General features: G+C 43.0%; 1 protein-coding gene across 1 annotated transcript in view; it reads right to left on the reverse strand.

Moving 5' to 3' along the window:
* LOC131235473 (exocyst complex component EXO70A1-like) overlaps positions 1-19,338 on the reverse strand; it is a 50,820-nt gene that overhangs the window by 6,982 nt on the left and 24,500 nt on the right. The window contains exons 8-11 of the mRNA XM_058232659.1: positions 4,418-4,618; positions 4,239-4,338; positions 3,855-3,952; positions 3,636-3,782 (exon numbers count right to left, since the gene is read on the reverse strand). Coding sequence (XP_058088642.1) covers positions 3,636-3,782; positions 3,855-3,952; positions 4,239-4,338; positions 4,418-4,618 — 546 coding nt within the window. The remainder of the gene's footprint in view (positions 1-3,635; positions 3,783-3,854; positions 3,953-4,238; positions 4,339-4,417; positions 4,619-19,338) is intronic.

The raw sequence follows: 19,338 nt of genomic DNA on the forward strand, positions 1-19,338 counted from the left end.
ATCATCACAAGCCTTAGTCTTAAAATGAACATATTTAGCTAAGCTTGTAGAGGTTCAGATCTTATGAGAATCAAAAATCACAATCAACAACAATTTTAAAACTATCAATCGAATTGACAGTTCATCAATTCGAGTCGATGGAATCAACAAGTCTTGTCAATTTGATCAACGGTCCAATCAAGAATGACCAAAAATGTCTAGTGAGCTAACTGCTTAATTATGGAATTTATCGATCAAATCAAAGATGTGCTCGATCGAATCAAAACTAGCCATTATAAATCCATTGGAGCTTTTTCTCTATAAAAATGCCATTAAGATCATTGCAAGATTAATGGTTTTTGGTGATTTAGAAGTCCTAGTGTATCTCACTCCTTCCCCTTACTCCTAGGCTATCACCTAAAGAGATTTTATGATATTCCTTGTGATTTATCACTCTAATGAGCCATTTCAAACTCCATTTGAAAATAAACATGGTATCTTACATTCTCTAGATATTAGACATCGATCCTATAGATAAATTCTCATGTTTATCGTCCTCCAAAATGTCCATCTAGGTGAATCCTCAATTGAAACTAACTATCCTATTAGTTGTATGAGATTCCACTACCATTCTATTACCTTGGCATCCTTATAGGAAGATCATTTCAAGGTAGCTGATCATTGGAGATAAAGAAGATCCACATCAAAGATTGGGGGAGCAAAAGAGAACGCGCATAAAGATTGATCGAGCACTTTAAGAATGCACTATCAACAAGGCTTATCCAAAATGTGTAAGGGGTCATTTTGATAGAAGTAAATGAAGGTAAATGGAGTGAATTGGGAGTAAATGGTATGTTAAGTGTGTTTGGATAAAAGTAAATGTATTTAAATGAAATGAAATGGAAGTGAATGGGCTTGTAAATGAAATCCTTCCTACGAGAGAGGATTTGGAAGTAAATGGGGTGAAATGCATTTTTGAGCTCCCTTAGAGAGTCAGCGCAACTAAATGAAGGTGGCATTATGTATATGTCCACCATACACATGACATGCTATTGATGCTCCAAAACTATTCAAATACCGGCTACATCACTAAAATTACACCATAAAAATGATCTAAACCGTCTAATGGTTTTCCATTTAAATGGACGTTTAAAAGCATTGACAAGTTGCTTGTTTGTGATCCTTATATTTAGCCCCATCCAAGGCTTATGATTTTTTTTGGCTAAATTATATATTTCAATGGGTTTATTACAATCAATCTATTAAATATCACATATGTACACTAATTAGAGATATTAAAGTTGATTTAGGATATCACATACATTACTGTAAATATATTAAAAAAATTTAATACATTCCAAATCCTCCCATTTAGTCCTATCCAAATAAAATATTTGGATTTTAAATGCACTTCATTTACTCCCATCCAAACACATGCTGAGTAAGCCATTTACTCTCAATTCATTTACCTCCAATTCCATTTTCCATTTATCTCCATTCACAAGTTCCCAAACAGGCCTTAAGGTTTTAATTAGAGTCCATCGAGTTTGAAACCTAAACTCAAATAGTAGGACCATCTTTGGCGAGAGTGTACGTAGATTACTTCTTGTGTAGGAATAATCGAAGGTTATTAGTGAGCCTATAGAACATGGATGTATATGTGTAGGTCATTGTGTAGGACCGCCACCAACATGGGTGTGTACATGTAAGTCCTTGTGTAGGGCTGCCTCCAGTGGGAGTGTACGTATGTCCTTGTGTAGGACTGCATTGGTTCTTGGTTAGCCTATAGAAAACCTTGTAAGTGAGTGTGTATGTGTGGGTTTATGGTGAACTTATTGAAAACCATTGTAAAGGTTAATGATGAACCTATAGAAAACCACTAAGATGGTAAAATCCAATACACTTGAGTTGAGTGCATCAGCCGAAAGTGGAGTAGGCATTTAGCCGAACCACTATACATCTTTGTGTTTCTGATTGTTTATATTGATGTAATTATATTTATGCTTGTGAATTATTTATTTATATGAATGTATGAAATAAATTGTATGTTAGGTATTTAGATTAGAGCACACATAATTGGTATTTTCCCATCTTTCATCATAGATTCTTTGTAAATTTAGTTGTATCTTTTATAGTCTATGTTCTAGGACTCATTTAATTGAATTAAATTGGTAAATCATTTTTAGTGGTTTTTATTCACCCCCTCTAGAACTTAGCCATACTTCTAATCTCCACAAGATTTTGTATATCATGGCATTGTGTTAGATAATTGCATGATTTTAGTTAGTCGGTTCATTGTTGAACCCCACACCTCGCATATGACTACTATCTTACAAATTATCTGTTACTTAAGAGGTACATTAAACCAATCCTTATTCTTCTTATCTACATCTTCCCTTGAGTTGGTTGCCGATGTAAATGCTGATTGGGTCGGTTATGCTGTCACCAGTTGATCTATCATTGGGTATTATATGTTTCTTGGTACTTCTCTTCTGTCTTTGAAGTATAAGTAATCCATAGTCTCCAAGTCTAGTATAGAGGCTAACTATCAAGCTAAGTCTTCCGCCTCTAGTGATATCATTTTGTTATAAGGCTTCCTTTCAAAATTTGAAATTTGTATTACTACTCTGACTTCGCTTCATGTAGACAATACTAATGTTATCCATATTGCTTCTAATCCTATCTTTCATGAACGGACAAAACATATTAAGGTTGGTTGTCACTTCATTTGAGAAAAGTTTTAGTATAGCATTATTTCTTTTCCTTACGTGGCTTCTTAGGATCAAATTGCACATATTTTCATGAAGAGTAATGGCTACCATACATTCTTTCCTCATTCATAAACTATTATTGGTTGATCGCCCACATCAATTTAAGGGGGGTGGTGATAGCTACAGATGGATTATTTTCATCTGTAAATGATCATCGATAAGTGTAGTCTTTATTATCTTACATGTATATCTATTATTTTCTTGTATATACATTTTATTCCTTTATTTAAACCCATTTTGAGGTAGGAAAAATCTCTGAATTGCCATGTTATCACAGATATGGGTTGTGGTGACCATAAAAACTACACGGATTGAGTGTGGATTATATCTTCCCACCACAATGGAAGACAGATTTGGGATAGTAATAGAGATTATAATGTAAAGAAAAATAGGTCTAATGATGGTAGAATAAGAGCAAGAAACTAGTTAGATGGTATGAATAGGCAATAAAGATAGACCCGATGATTAGAGAAGATGAGAGGCTTGATTAACAGTCTAATCAAACATAGGTTCTAATAGCATGTTGAGGTTTTAGGAACTTCAATTTTATAGAGAATTAGTGTGTATTATTTTGTTGAGAATAACTAAAAATATATAAAAGGGATATGAAATTTGTAAAGATCTACTTGTATCCACCCAAATCCATCATTATACTTACCTAAAGTGCATACAATAATACTTTAACAATAAGCAATAATTGTGTATACAATATATAATTTTACATACTTCATTAAATAAATGTATGTGCATTTATAAGCATCTCTTAACTATTGAGTCTCTAAGGATTCCCTGCTTGAAACCATGAATTCATGTGCAACCCTTAAATGCTTGATCTAATTTAAATAGGAATTAAAAATAAAATATTGTCGATTAGAAGTGACATACGCAAAACGTCTGATGAAAGATCTGTATGCAGGCAAGAGAACTTCAGCAACTGCCAGCCTTAAAGACTCTCTCAACTCAGTGTCAGGAACTGTCCATTGAGACTGTCTTTGATGGAGCTCTTCAAATTGTATGTTAAATGTCTTGAACCTGATGAAAAAATACCACTCAGTTTTTATCATAAAATAAAGAGAAAAATATCATAAATTTTATTCTTGTAACCTGTCTTTCACCATTGCTCTTGAAATTCCACTTGTATTTCCTGGATCGCCTCCACCACCAGATGAACCCATACCTTGAACAGAAAGACATTGTAGAATCTGCAGTTAAAATACCAATATATTAACATAGATAAGAAAATGTCCATTCTAATGAATGATAATTATTTAGCTTAATAGATCATTAGGTTTATCTGATAAAAGAGTACTAGCATTCCATGATGGGCCCCACAACGTCAACAGATTAGGTCACAAAATGTGGGTTGCCTATACCTCTATGGGTCATGAAAATAAATGTTGTCTCAATTAAGCATAATACATTAACTCACTAGTAATAGCATATTATCATGTGGTAAAGGCTATATCAAGTCTAGTTGATAGAATGAACCTTTGCCCAAGCAACCCTTTTATACTGATTTGCATGTTGTTGCACAATCCTTCGATGTCTCTGTACCCAGTCATCGCCTAATAAATCATTTGCTTCTGACCTGACGATAATATAGAGGAAAGTTAATGGTACAACTATCCCAACATATTCACATTCACCCATGCCTAATGCATACGTACTTGCGCACAGATCTGACCATATAGTGTATGTTATTCATGAGAAATAGTTGAGTCAGAGCAGCATCTTTGTATTGCTTAGATTTTCCATCCAGGTTAGTTTGAAGAGCTTGCATTATCCGTATGGTCAAAGTTGCCAATTGGGAATTTGGTTCTCCTTCACAATTGAACTCTTGTAAAAGTTGTTTCAATGTTGATTGGTAGCTGTACATATTTAATACATAACTATGTCAGATGAATATGTTTACATAATTCATGTCATACCAAAGGAATGTCTAGTGCCAATGAGCATATTTACATAAATCTGAATAAAGAAGTTAACTTTAATGGTGCACATGACAAATAAAATTTCAAGCTTAAAGAAATAACTGGAGGAAAGTGGGAAATTTTTGATAAATACATGTATACAAAATTTAAGGCCAAAATATACCAACTTGACTAATGGAATGTGAAAGTTGTAAATTTTAATAGTAACAAACATTATCCAAACATAACATGAAACAATACAAAATATCAACAAAAGAAAACTAATAAATTATCATTAACATCTTTCTTTACTTTCTCAAATATTAAAGAAAGCTTATGAAAATAGTAAGTATATTTTTATGATAAAGAGAATCCATTTTTAAAACTAAAATGCTGGTTTCTTGATTGTAACGTGCCTATATCTCACAACTAAAAGAGAGATCACTAGTTCTCAGTATCCACCTCTTTTTAGATGTCGATTTAAAAATCAAAACTCTAATCTTTAACAAAAATAAAAAATAAAAAATGGCACAAGTATAATTTCAAATTAGTAAAAAATTTACTTGCATTAATTAAATTATTTTATATTATTCAAAATTATGAATTGGTTTATTAGACTAGTTTGTAGTTCAATTCATATAATTAGATGGATAAATGATATATTAAAGAATCACTTAATGAACCAATTATATTTAACAAGTGAATTAATAAAATTAGAAATGATAAACCAATAGCTAAAATATTTGACTTGGTCAGAAAAAACAAGCCATCATAATCTCATTTAAGATAAACATGTTAGTAAATAAAATATAATTATATAATTTGTGACAAATTTGTAGATTTCAAATGACCTTTTGCCTTTAATTAATTTTGTCAATCCAAGCTTTGGTGTCTTTTGAAGGGTAATGGGAGAATTATTGGGAAACTTCATCTTCTCGAATCCTCTTAAAAGATGAGGTAAAATGTGAGAAGTTCTTTCCTTTTTCATTTTCCATTGAAAATATCTAGTTAACTTTAGAAATCAGGAAATATGAAAATTTTAAAGTCAGAATATTAAATCTCAAGTTGATGATTGTTAGTAAGAGTTAGACCTAGCAATAACAAAAATGGTATTCAGTCTATATGGAAAGAAGTGTTAGTTTATTAGAGTAACTGGTACTAAAACTTAAGAGTCAAAATGAAATGACGATGATCATATTGAAATGAGGAGTTCACCAATACTTAAATGTAATATAGACTCAATTTCTGGAGAACTATTGACCAATATGGAAAAAAAAAAAAAAAAACTGATATATTACGGTGTAAATTATTAATAATTGATCATCCACTCTATTTGCAAATAAAGTAAAATACTAAAAATATTAAAAAATAGGGTTTGTGCTCACAAATAAAGAAATCATCAACTAATAATACCCTGAGAATATAAATGATCAATTTGATGAGGCATTTAGGAAATATGGTGTATCTTTAATATTTTATTGTTACCATACCTTCATGAAATGGTAATTGTTAATGCAAAAATCTAGATCACCCTCCACCGAGCTCTGCGTGCTCGGAGCGAACCCTAGTCTTGTACAAATAAAAGACAAAGGAGACCCTGGCTAGAGTAGGGGACCCTCTGATGCTAAAGTTAAGCTAGGAAACGGGGTCTTAGTTGTGTAGAGTAAGGTGAGAGTACCAGATATTGCGTACATGTTCCTGTAGAAATGATTCATATTTATACATGAGGGTTGTCTTGAACGTGTCCGATAATCTCGGCACGGTAATTGTCATTACGTGAGAACTACGCACGTGCAGTCGTCGGAAGTTACCCAGAGATTGTGCACAGAGCATTACTCCTGTCGTGCATTATTGGGTTGTTTATTAATATTGCTGTCATTGACCAGGTTCCAGTCCGAGCCGACCTCATGGCTAGGATCTTGCTCGACCACCCAAGCCCACGGATAAGCAGATCGTTGACACGCTAAGTAGAGAGGTTCGGGTCAGAGGTAGGATGAACGGGTGCACAATGGTTACTATTCTTCGAGCTTTCGTGAGAGCTCTTGCAAAGGACAGATTGACTCGGACGTATTGTCACCGCTCCGAGGTTCTGCTCATAGAAGGTGTGAAGACTTCTTCCCAGTCTTAGGTCTGCGTCGTAGCTCTACAAGAGCCCTCGGGTCGGACGCTCACATCAGGTCTGAAGCTTATCAGTTTGAGGCCTTGCTCTTTGGTGCCAGAGTTAGCCTCGATGCGGCTCGGTTCGAATTTACTGATAACAGAAGCCCCCTACTCTCTAAGTCTGAGCTCGGACTCAAAGAGTAATAGACTTGGGGAAATGAACCTCCGCTCTCCATGTAATGATGGGCTAGGGTGAAGCGTTGCCATGATGATCTTCGAGACCCGTGCCCTGCACAAAGGTAGTCGTTTCCTCTACTCTGGCCACTAGGTATCGCACATGTGGCTAGAGATGTCGAGACGCTTCCGCTGAGTGAATTGGGTGATGCTACATGGATTTTGAAAAGTGAAGATGCGTCGACGCATTGAATGCTGACTACGCATAGGTCGGAGCGATGTTTAGTTGCACGTATCGCGAATGCCACGTTTACAATTGGGCTCGGATCCGAGCCACTTTAGCTTCAGAGACAGTTGTTTGTCATGATTATAGGCGGCAGCCTCCGGCTATAAAAATCTCGAGTTTCTTCTATTTGGCCCCTCCTGCATTCTAATTTTCCTGAGATTTCTTGATCTCTGCTTTCCTTCCCGAGACAACTTGCTGCCGGAAAAGGGTTTCCGACGGTCACGAAGAGAATTCTGCTTGGAGAAGTCTACCGAAAAGGAAGATTTTCACTGGAGGAAATTGCCCAGAGCCTTGTAAGTCTTCCACTACTTTACTACAATTTTTTCTTTCACCATGTTGAACAACTTGGACGAGGTTCGTGAGGTCAAAAATGAGTTTGAGCCAAAGAGCACAGACTCTGAGCGTAAGAGCTCGGAGGGTCCTCTCGAAGCCGTCATGCTCTACCCTTTGCCCAAGAAGAGCACTGGTGCAAAGTCCAAGGGCAAGCTAAGGGGTCGAGGAGGGTACCTAGAGATCCTATAGGGAGGGCATTGGCCAAGCCTTTGGGAGGCCTATCTGAAGCTGAAGTTTCGGGGGGCTCAATTCTGGTTGAGTCCCAGATGGCTAGTCTCCACACAGAGTTACAAATCCCAGACTTTATGCACATTAGGGCCCTCTCTACCCTTGATGCACCTGGAGACCCTTCTGATAGGGAAGTAACAATCTTCGACTGTGCCCTCCAACGCAGACTTCAGTTCTCAATCCATCCCTTTATGCACGTGTTGATGGCATGACTGAGGTTAGCTCCAAGTCAGCTCGTCCTGAACGCATGGCGCATCCTGGTACCATACTTCATTATTTTGCGAAAGTTGAAGAGCCAGGAGCTGTCGTCGGATGAGTTCCTAGCCATATACCAGGACAAGCACGACAAAGCCGAGTCATGCTGGTACTACTTCTCAGCCAGGGCCCAGTACACCTCGAGCCTCATCGCCAAGCTCCCTTCTTCGAACAAAGATTAAAAGGAGAAATGGTTCTAGGCTTCGGGAAAGTGGGAAGCCCTAACATCCGAGCTCGGCCTGCGGGTAAAGTACCCACCAAGTTTGCCACCCCAGGTAGACTTGTGTAGATTTGACCTTTCCTCTTATTTTCTTTGCTCTCTACTCATTTTTTTATTCTAACATCTATTCTTGCTTGTAGATTATCTAAGGGGCTCGCCAGAACTGTCCTCCCCCCTCCAAGCTCAAATAGCTAGGGTTCGACTGCTCAGCGAGGATCATCACACCTGGCATTACATCATCAGCCCGAATAACCTCATTTTGTCCGATTTCTGTAGATTTAGACCCCTCCCCATCGCCTTGGGTAAGCCTTGCAACTTCACATTTTGTGCTTAATTTTCCTGAGTAGACAACTGACTCATTTTTATTGATCAGGAATGGCTGAGGCGTCGGGTTCGAAGAGGAAAAGGGGGCCCTCCTCTTGACGTCATCATGGTGTCGGTGCCAGAGTCCCGGGTCAAGATTTTGGCCCAGAAGAAGAAGGCTGCTACTCCTGTGATTGAGTCCACCACAGCAGAGCTAACTGCGGCCGAGTCCACTACGCCCGAGGCCGAGGCTCAGGCCTTGGCTGCTAGTGGCATCGGCCGTGTTGTGAGCCCAGTCCCTTCTGCGAGACAGGAGCTCATAACTAGCCACCAGATGTCGTTGCTGAAGGGCTGGACGACCAAGCACGTGCCCGAGGTGATCGTCGTCCGAACCATGACCCGACTGCCTGAGTCGATAATAAATGACTTCACATCGTGTTGCTACATGGTAAGTCCTTTCGCTTCATTCACTTTACTTGTAACTTTCTAATTGTTAATCTAACTTCTTAGGCCTATGTTTTCAAGTGCTACTAACGCTCGTCCAAATATGAGAGACGACGATGACTCGGCTGGAGAGGGAGAAGGCCTAACTGGAGGAGAGCCTGAAGGCCTCTGCTGAGGAGGTCGAGAATCTGAAGGTCCGACTGGGAGAGGGCCACCTGAGGGAGCTGGGCTCCGGGGGGAGATCAATGAGCTGTAGGCTCGTGCTGACTTGGCTAAGTCTAACCTGGAAGCTCGAGGGTGGACAATGCTCGGTTGGTTACCGAGCTTGAGGCTGTTAGGTGCGAAGCTGCTGAAGGTCTCACCAAGTAGCGCTCGGAACTTAAGGCCTTGACTACTTCCCAGGTTGTCACGGCTGTGGAAGAATTCAAATCTTCCAAGGAGCGAGCCTATGAGCTAGAGAAGGTTTACAACTTTGCCTATAACACCGCTTACAAAGAGTGCTTAAACGACATCCGAGACACTTATCCTGAGTTGGACTTTGATGTCTTGGCAATGGATGAAGCTGAGGACTCTCCAAAGCCAGGGACGGAGGACCCCCTAGCAAAAACTGAAGCTGAGAAGGCCCCTGAAGCTGAGACCCCAGTTGATCTGACCTCGGGCTGACCTCTCTTATTCCCCCTCTATTTTTTGTAATGAAAAAGTTGTAATCACATTTCAATCTTAATGAAATTCATCTTTCATCTCAATGCGTGAATGTTTGCTTTTTTATGTTGTTGCTAATCGAATTTGTTGAGTGATGAGCTGACCTCTTCTCTAAGGGGTCGGTTCGTTGAAGGATTCCATTTCTGCACTTGAGAAATGACCCTTCGCAGCACGCTTGCTTGTTTAGTAGACCGTTGTCAAATGACGAGCTGACCCCTTCTTTAAGGGATCGGTTCGTCGAAGGAGTTCATCTCTGCACATGAGAGATGACCCTTCGTAGCATACTCAGATAGCGAGGTAACTATATAGTAGGCCGAGTAGAAGAGCAGGCGATCTTTTATTAGGATCCAAAATGGCTAGTAGATCTGATCCGTACATAGCTACATAGCTTTCCCCCTCAGGGATAGTAGATTTTTAAATGCTCAACATTCTAGGAGTGAGGCAACAGATGTCCCTCCAAGTCTTCTAGACGGTAGGACCCTGGCTTAGCCGAGCTGACTAGCCGATAGGGTCCCTCCCAATTCGGCCCAAGGGAACCTACTCCAGGCTCTGTAGTGTTCTGGAAGACGTAGCGAAGGACTAGATCTCCTCATTGAAACCGTCTAGTCTTGACTCTAGAGTTGTAGAACCGAGCAACCTGTTGATGCCGAGCCACGACTCAGAGTTTGACAGTGTCACGTACTTCTTCAAGTAGATCCGGGCTTGTCACAATCTGGTTGGCATTCTGCTCTTCTTAATAGATCCTTACTCGCACGGTGGGGAATCCTATCTCGATTGGGACGACAACCTCTGAGCCGTAAGATAATGAAAAAGGGGTTTCCCTCATGGATGACTAAGTCATGATCCTGTAGGACTAGAGAACGAATGGGAGCTTGTCGGCCCAGTTACCTTTAGCTTTCTCCAGCTTCGTCTTGAGGTGATGCTTGATGACCTTGTTCACAGCTTCTACCTGTCCATTGGACTGCAGATGACGAAGCGATGAGTATGATGGCAATGCCAAGCCCCCGGCACATGCCTCGGAACCTGTTGTTGTCGAACTGTCTCTCATTATCGGACACGATGGTGCGCAGGATTTTGAACTGACAAATGATATTCTTCCACACAAAATCTATCACCTTCTATTCGGTAATCTTCGCCACCGGCTCGGCCTCAGCCCATTTGGTGAAGTAGTCAACGACCACAATCACGAACTTGGTCTGCCCCTTTCTCGGAGGCAGAGGCCCGATGATGTCAACCCTCCACTGGGCAAACAGCCACAACCTGCTCATGGGGGTCAGCTCTTCTGCTGGCTGCCTTGGAACGGTAGTAAATCTTTGGCATTTGTCGCATCTCTGGACAAAGCTCTTGGAATCTTCTCGGATCGTTGGCCAGAAGTACCCTTAACGAAGTATCTGAGCTAAGGCACAGCTCCCGAAATGATTTCCTCAGATTCCTTCGGGGATTTCTTGGATCACATAATCTGCTTCGTCAGGTTGGAGACACCTGAGGTATGGCTAGGAGTCTGTACATCCAAGATCACATACCGTGCTACTCTGATCTTCAAACATCGAGCCTCCAATTTGTCTTGGGGGACTTCGCCGTTGGTAAGGTACTTGATGATCGAATCCATCTAGCTTGGAGTTGCCTGTACTGGGTTGATCATCTCATGGTCGGCTCAGTCGATGCTCGAATTATCTAAGAATTCTACTGGGACAATCCTCACGATCTTTCCCTTGGTAGTTGAGGCCAGCTTTGCAAGGGCATCGGCCCAAGAGTTTTCAGCTCTTGAGATCTGGCTGATGGCGCATTCTTTGAATCTTCCCGTCAGTTTCTAGGCCTCGGTCGAATAGGCTATCAACCTTGTTTCCTTGGTGTCATATTCTGTTGATATATGATTCACGACGAGCTGAGAGTCGCACCGCACGTCGAGGAGTTGAACTCCCAGACTAGCTGCTAATCTGAGTCCGGCCAATAGAGCTTCATACTCCGCCTCGTTGTTAGATGCCTTGAAACCGAGCCTGATTGTGTACTGGATAGTGGTCGAGTCAGTTGTGACCAGGACGATCCCCATCCCGGCTCGTTTCGAATTAGACGACCTGTCCACAAAGAGCGTCCATTTGCTACATCCCTCTTCTGTCTCTGCACTTTCGAGAAGTGTTGGGGGAGCAAGAGGGACTGTCTCGGGACAGGTCAAGATCTCTGGCCCTGTATCTCCGATCTCGCAACTCGGAGTTGTGAACTCTGCTATAAAGTCAGCGACCACTTGACCCTTGATCATAATCCTTAGTCAATAATGAATATTGAACTCTCCGAGTTCCACCGCCCACTTGGTTAGACACCTACATACTTCTGGCTTCTAGAGGACCTGTCAAAGAGGTGAATCCATGAGGATGATGATTGAATGCACCTGGAAGTACGGGCACAGCCTCCGAGCAGAGACGACTAGGCTTAGAGCCAATTTCTCCATGCTTGGGTATCTGGTCTCGGCCGGGACCATTGCCTTGTTATTGTAGTAAACAGGGTGCTGCTTGCCTTCCACCTCTTGAATGAGTGCTGAGCTGACTGCCAAGGTTGAAACCGCTAAGTAGTGAAACAGAGGCTCTCCCTCCTTGGGCTTGGACAGCAAAGGTGGTGACCTCAAGTACTGCTTCAACTATTGAAAAGCTTACTCACAGTCTGAGGTCCACTCCGGTTTCTTATGACCCTTCAACTGCTGGAAGAAGGGGAGACATCTATCAGTGACTCTGGATATGAACCGCCCGAGCGCAACAACTCTTCCGGTTAGGCACTGGATTTCTTTTATCGTCTGAGGCGAGCTCATGTCGAGCAAAGCTTTAATCTTGTTGGGGTTTGCCTCAATGCCCCTCTGACTGACCTGAAATCTAAGGAACTTTCTTAAGCCCACACCAAAGGCATACTTGGCGGGGTTCAGCTTCATGCGATATTCTCAGAGGATCGAGAACGTTTCTCCGAGGTCTGTGGTGTGGTCAGAGGCTTTGATACTCTTGACGAGCATGTCGTCAACATAGACCTCCATGGTCCAACTAATCTGTCAGGCGAACATCTAGTCCACTAACCTTTAATATGTTGCCCCAGCATTCTTCAGGCCAAAGGACATTACCCAGTAACAATAGAGTCCCTTGTCCATGACGAAAGTCATCTTCTGCTTGTTTGGGGGGTACATTACTATCTGGTTGTAACCAGAGTACACGTCCAGGAAGGTGAGGAGCTCCTACCCGGCCATGCTGTCGACTAGCTGGTCGATTCAAGGTAAAGGGAAGCTGTCCTTGGGACAAGCTTTGTTCAGATCCGAGTAGTCAACACGGACCTGCCACTTTTCATTAATTTTTCTCACGAGGACCACATTAGCAATCCAATCCGGGTAGTGGATTTCCTCAATGAAACTAACACTGAGGAACTTCGACAGCTCGTTGGCTATGGATGCGTATCTTTCGGGCTTGAAAGCCCTCCTCTTTTGCTTCACTGGTTTGTGCTCTGGGTCCACATTCAGCTTGTGAACCATGATCTCTGGAGGAATACCCGTCATGTCTTGGTGCGACCATGCAAAGATGTCCTTGTGCTGTCAAAGGAAGGTCAACATCTGAGCTTGCTGCTCGAAATTTAGCGACGACCCGAGCTGAACTGTTCTACTCAGATCGGCATCCTCGAGCAGGACAGTCATAAGATCTTCGATGGACGAGTCCTTTGTAGGATTATCTTCCGTGAGGTCAAGTACATTTATTGTGAGGGCCTGCTTTGCAGAGCCCTTTCTTACTGCTACCGAGTAGCACCTTTGTGCCTTGCGCTGGTCTCCTAGGATATATCTGATCCCTCCATCGGCAGGGAACTTCATCATCAGATGATAGGTAGATACAACCACCCTCATGGCGTTAAGGGATGGCCGGCCTATGATGACATTGTGTGTTGATGGTACATTCACCACTAGAAAGTCCACTAGCAGAGTCACCTGATTCTGCCCTTCTCCAGCTGTAACTGGGAGGGAAATAGCGCCCTTGGAGATCAACTTATCTCCAGTAAATCCATGCAACGGAGTCTTCACGGGTCGGAGGTGCGACCTATCTATCCCCATCTTGTCGAACACCTTGAAGTAAAGTATATCGGTCGAGCTTCCAGTGTCGACCAGGATGCGATAGACCTTCTGGTTAGCTATCGTCATTGCGATCACCAGTGCATCATCATGGGGATGCTAGATTCCCCATGTGTCGTCCTCCGTAAACGTAAGGCTATAAGGGTTTACTCGAAGCTCTTTCCTCGGCCTTTTGGCCAAGTAGATGTAGTGTTTGGGGTCGGTGCTCCTATAGTGGGCTTTATGAGCCCAATTTAAATCCCTACCATCGAATGTGTAAGGCTCATATCTTAGACCGTACCGTTCCTTAGACTTCCACAATCCTCCACGTTGAATTTCGGCAACCCGTGATCTATAATCAGAATTTGTGCGAGACCTTAAGTCGCATCCCGTAGATCTGAGTCGACTCAACCTGAGACTTATACCATTATGACCGCGTCGTCACCGTGGTTCCAATGCCGTGACTTGCGCACCGATGCGATACCCAGGCCAAGAGTTATGGGCCCGTGTACATTTTGAGGAAACGCCGCACGTTGTGAATTCCGAGAGAATCTCTACCCAATTCATCACATCAATCAATCAATCACAAGTCAAGTACAACTCATACCTAGCCCATCCCTCTCTTACCAACAAGGCATGACAACCATCCCTCTCTCACCCAAAAGTCAACCAAGCCCGTACCCTCCATGTCATTCTTCTTACACACCCATCCCTCTCTCCTTACATCTCCCATCCTTCACTCCATCTCATTCCATTCTCTATCATTTTTCCTAGCAACCAAGAGAGAGAATAAGGACAGAAAAGACAAAGAACCTAAGATCAAGGCCCACTTCCTACCACTAAATCTCACCATCCAACCCTTCAATCTTCATCATCCTCCATCAAAGAAGAAACCAAGGAGCTAAGTCATAGAACCAAGAAGAAGTGGAATCGGTGGGTGTTTTGTAGGAGTGGAATTATATTTTGATGATGGGCCAAGTGGGGCCTACCGATCGATGGTATGATCTCACTTTGGACCCCAGGTGTGGCCGATGGCCCCACCATGATTCATATGTTCATCCCATGATGGGGCCATTCTCCACGGACCCCATCATGATGTTTATTTTCCTAGTGTGAAAAGGTCATCTAGACCTTGCATTTTTTATGGAAAAGGGATCTCCACCATTGATTTTGATTGGTGGGCCCACATGTATTGGGACCCACTTGATGTATGTTTTAAATGAAAGGGAGGGCTCATAGTGGCGGAGCCCTCCATCGCACGTTTCTCTCTCTCTCTCTCTCTCTCTCTCTCTCTCTCTCTCTCCCTGGTTTGATGGCCCACCATTGATATTGCATGATGATCCACGCCATCCAACCAAGTGGGACGCACCCACTGTCCAACTGGGGCCCACTTTGTTATTCACCTTGCTGCTCGTTTGGGCATGCCCTGTTGGAAGGGAAAACACAAATAGCAGCTTGATCCAAACACGTGTGGCCCACCCACGTGAGACACCATGATGCATGTGATTTATCCACACTGTTCAGCCTCCTAGATAGTGTGACCCACCTCAATGTATGTATCTTACATCCATACCGTCCGTCTAGTGCACCTGGACATTGGAGAAGGATAGTAATATAATATATATATATATATATATATAGTGGGTGGGCCACACCACGTGGACCCACATGATATATGTATTACTTTCACCATCGTCCAGCAATGGACGGTGGGGCCACTGATGTATGTGTTTGTCCTCACCGTCCATCTGGACGGTGGGATACACCAGGATGTACGTGTTTCATCCGTGTCATCCAGTTAATGGACGTGGGACCCATCTCCCCTTATGTGTTGTATCTAAACCATATATGTGTGGGTCACACCAGCTACACAGCTGCTGTATTGACATTAACAAGTTCTGTGAGTCTATTCATGAGGTATGTTTTATATCCAAACTGTCCATCCTCAGGCCGTGGGACTACCTAATGATGTGTTGTATATCTAGGCCGTCCACCTTAGGCCGTGGGACCACCGTGATGCATGTGATTTATCTGCACCATCCAGCTTGTTGGATGGTGGAAAACCACCATGAAATATGTGTTGTATACACACTGTCCACCGTGATGTGTGTGTTGTACATCCATGTAGTCCATGTTCATTTGGTGGGGCCTATTTGGGATGTGCAGGCCCACCTGCTAGTTGTGCAGGGTCCACCTGTTGTGTGGCCCATATGACGTATATTAGGCCCATATGAGAGGCCCATTGTAATGTATATTTGGCCCGTGTGAGGGGCTCATTGTGATGTATATGCCGCCCATGTACGTGGCCCATTGTGACGTATATGCGGCCCATGTATGAGGCCCATTGTGATGTATATGTGGCCCATGTATGAGGCCCAATGTGATGCATGTGAGGCCCATTGTATGTGTGAGGCCCAATTGTGATGTGTGAGACTCACCATGATGTATGTGACACACACGCAACCCATCTGTCTTTCTAGATATTAGAGGGCTGAGGGCCCCACTGTGATTTCCGACTTCCAATCCCAAATGGACCGCACCTTAGACAATGGTGGTTAAATGTCCACTATTGTAATCTTTCCTAAGGCCCATTGTTAAGCCCATGTCCACCATTAACCTAGTGGGCTAACCCAAACCGTTGGGCCCCCACTTATGTTAGTGACACCCATTAGGCTAACCCAAACCTTGAGGCCCATCCTTTATTTAGTACATCATCACCCTTGCTGTAGTAGAAGAATATGTGGTATCATATTTGGTACATCCACTGTTGAAGCCTAACTCGAGTCGTGGGTTAGATCCACCGTCCTTGTAGGGGACCTCACCTTAGAATATATGATATGCTAGTACCTTGAATAGGTTATGATAGTCTAACATGGACCATTCCATAAAGACTTTTATATGTCTAGTGGGGCATAGTGTTCAGCCCCTACTCTTGTAAGTGACATAGCGGTTAAGGCCGATCCTCGCATGTTATATCTGATAATCATGCTAGTGTACTTAATCTAGTAGGACACACTGAGAACATGCTTAGTATAACATCATGATGCATGCCCATACGCATCATTTGTATACATGATATGAGGAATGATTGATCATAACATATGTTATGGGGTTGAGATGTTTATGGGACTCCCTGTGAGATGGAGTTGCCCCATTGATCGTGCGGTACGCGTAGGTTTAATGCATGACTAGATAATATGACTTATGCATCTCGCATCTCGTGTGACATGATCATTGTACACCCTAGCGACATCAGGGTCGTGGCCTCCACAGGCACATCATGAATGGTCGGATTTGGATACCGAAAATACTTAGTTCTAGCACTGTGTGCACATAAGATGTCCTTGGGTGAGAGTCCTAAAACCCTTTTGGTACCAAGAGATGCTCCAACGTCTAGACTGAGTGGATACATGAGCGCACGAGTGTCGAATACCAGTAGACCGCATCTCTCACTGTGTCATGGTTGGTTGGAAGGGGGTGTGGCCTTATCCTCCTGAGTGAGGAGGTTGTAAGATAGGCTGAGTTTAACCAGCTCACAAATGGGTCTGCTATTGACGAGCCGAGTAGATATTGGCAGACTACTAGTCAGGCCAATAGTGTGGTCTCTTCCACTCGTTGGGTTGTGCGGCTAGGGAGGCAGTAGTCAATGTGGAGTGTACTAGACCCTGGTGATATCCCAGAGGAAAACTATACTGATATATATACTTGATGAGGACTGGCATGTATGTTTTGCATCTTGCATATGACATTGGCCATGTAGGCCTTACATCGCATAGCCTTGGTATGACCGATAGCATTCGTGCCTTGCATCGCATAGCCTTAGTATAGCCGATAGCATTTATGCCTTGCATCGCATAGCCTTGGTATGGCTGATAACATTCATGGACTTGCCAGCATATTTTGCATTACTCTGATATCGTATACTTGGCATATACCTTGCGCACACACTTACACCACCCTCTAAGCTTTCTACAAGTTTATGCATGACCGTTGCATGCAAGTGACGCTAGGATGCAGCAGAAGCATTGAGGCAGAGCGTGCAGCTGAGATTTTGGAGTTCTGATATCTATATTTGTATTTCCCTTTTCGTATTGTACTTAAATGTTTCATTATAGTGGATATGTGGTAGTGTTGTTTTGTGACTTGGTTATGCTTGTGGTTATGCTCCATTACAAAAAAAAAAATCATATTGAAAATCCTCCTTTTAGGATCTTAGGATCGAAATTTAGCATATGGGTGCTAGGACCCGAGAATGGGGCATTACGGAGGCTGTTGGTGCTAGATTCGGCGATAAGGAATTCTGTGAGCTCGGTTTTCGAGTTTGGGGCGTGACAGAACGGGCCACCATAGATTGTTCGGATCTCCGTGGCCTCGTCTGCGGCTTTGCTGGGCTGGTCATCCTTCTAAATCTGCCTCACTTCTTTCACGTATTAACGTAGATGACCCTTGCGAATGAGGGTCTCGATCTCCTCCTTTAAGTCGACGCAGTCACTAGTGTTGTGGCCGTGGTCACGATGGAAGCGACAGTATTTGCATTTGTCTCACTCGCCTACCACTGTCTTCATGCAACTCGGCCAATGCAGTAACCTCTGATCCCAGATGTCCAGCAAGATCTACTTTGGAGACGTGTTTAAAGGAGTGTACGAGCTGAACTTGCTCTCTGACCTCCTACTTAGCCTCCTGTCCCAGGAGGCATTGTCATTTGACCTCCTTTTGTCTACATACTGCACCGTTTCATCCCTCAGCCTCTTCACTTTAGATGAGGACTCAGAGGTCTGGTTGCTCTTGCGTGAGCAGAAGAACTCGACATTAGTATATTTTTTTAGCGCGGCTGATAAGTTCACCAATGGTTAGCGGAGGATTTTTCCCTATCGAGAACAGGAATCTCCCTTCCTTGAGTCCGCTAATCATTACGGACAATGCCACCTTGTCGGAGTAGTCGTCTACTTGCAGAGCCTCTTCATTGAAATGGGAGATGTAGTCTTTCAACGATTCCCCGCTCCTCTGTTTGAGGGTAAGCAAGTGGGTCGACAGCTTCCGACTCTTCTTGCTAACGATAAACTGGGTCAGGAATGACCTACTGAGCTCGGCAAAGGTGCTGAACGACCTTGGCTTGAGTTGTCGGTATCAATTCCTTGTGGCCCCAGTTAGAGTTATTAAGAAGGCTCGACACATTATCGCTTCCGAGGCGGATTGAATCTGCATCCATGATTGGTAAGATTCCACGTGCTCTGTGGGGTCACCAGACCCCGACTACTGAGCGATGGGGGGCATCCTGAACTTCGGAGGTATTTCTACACTCATGACCTCGCTAGTGAAGGGAGGTTCAGTTTCTTCCATCATCGCTTCCACTGCGGTCAAAGCCGAATTCTGTCGGTTCCGTTGCAGAGTCTTAATCTGATTTCGGAGCTCATCCAACTGAGCTTCCCACGGGTTCCGATTTTCCACCGCAGTTTCCACTTCAACCTCAGGCGTTCTGCCCCTTCTTCTCCTCTCCAGCTCGTGGCGGAGGTCAGTCGGGGCTACCGCTGATCATTGATATGTAGGTCGGCTCTACATGTCGTGTA

This window comes from Magnolia sinica, chromosome 19 (genome assembly GCF_029962835.1).
Source record: "Magnolia sinica isolate HGM2019 chromosome 19, MsV1, whole genome shotgun sequence".
Lineage (NCBI taxonomy): Eukaryota > Viridiplantae > Streptophyta > Magnoliopsida > Magnoliales > Magnoliaceae > Magnolia > Magnolia sinica.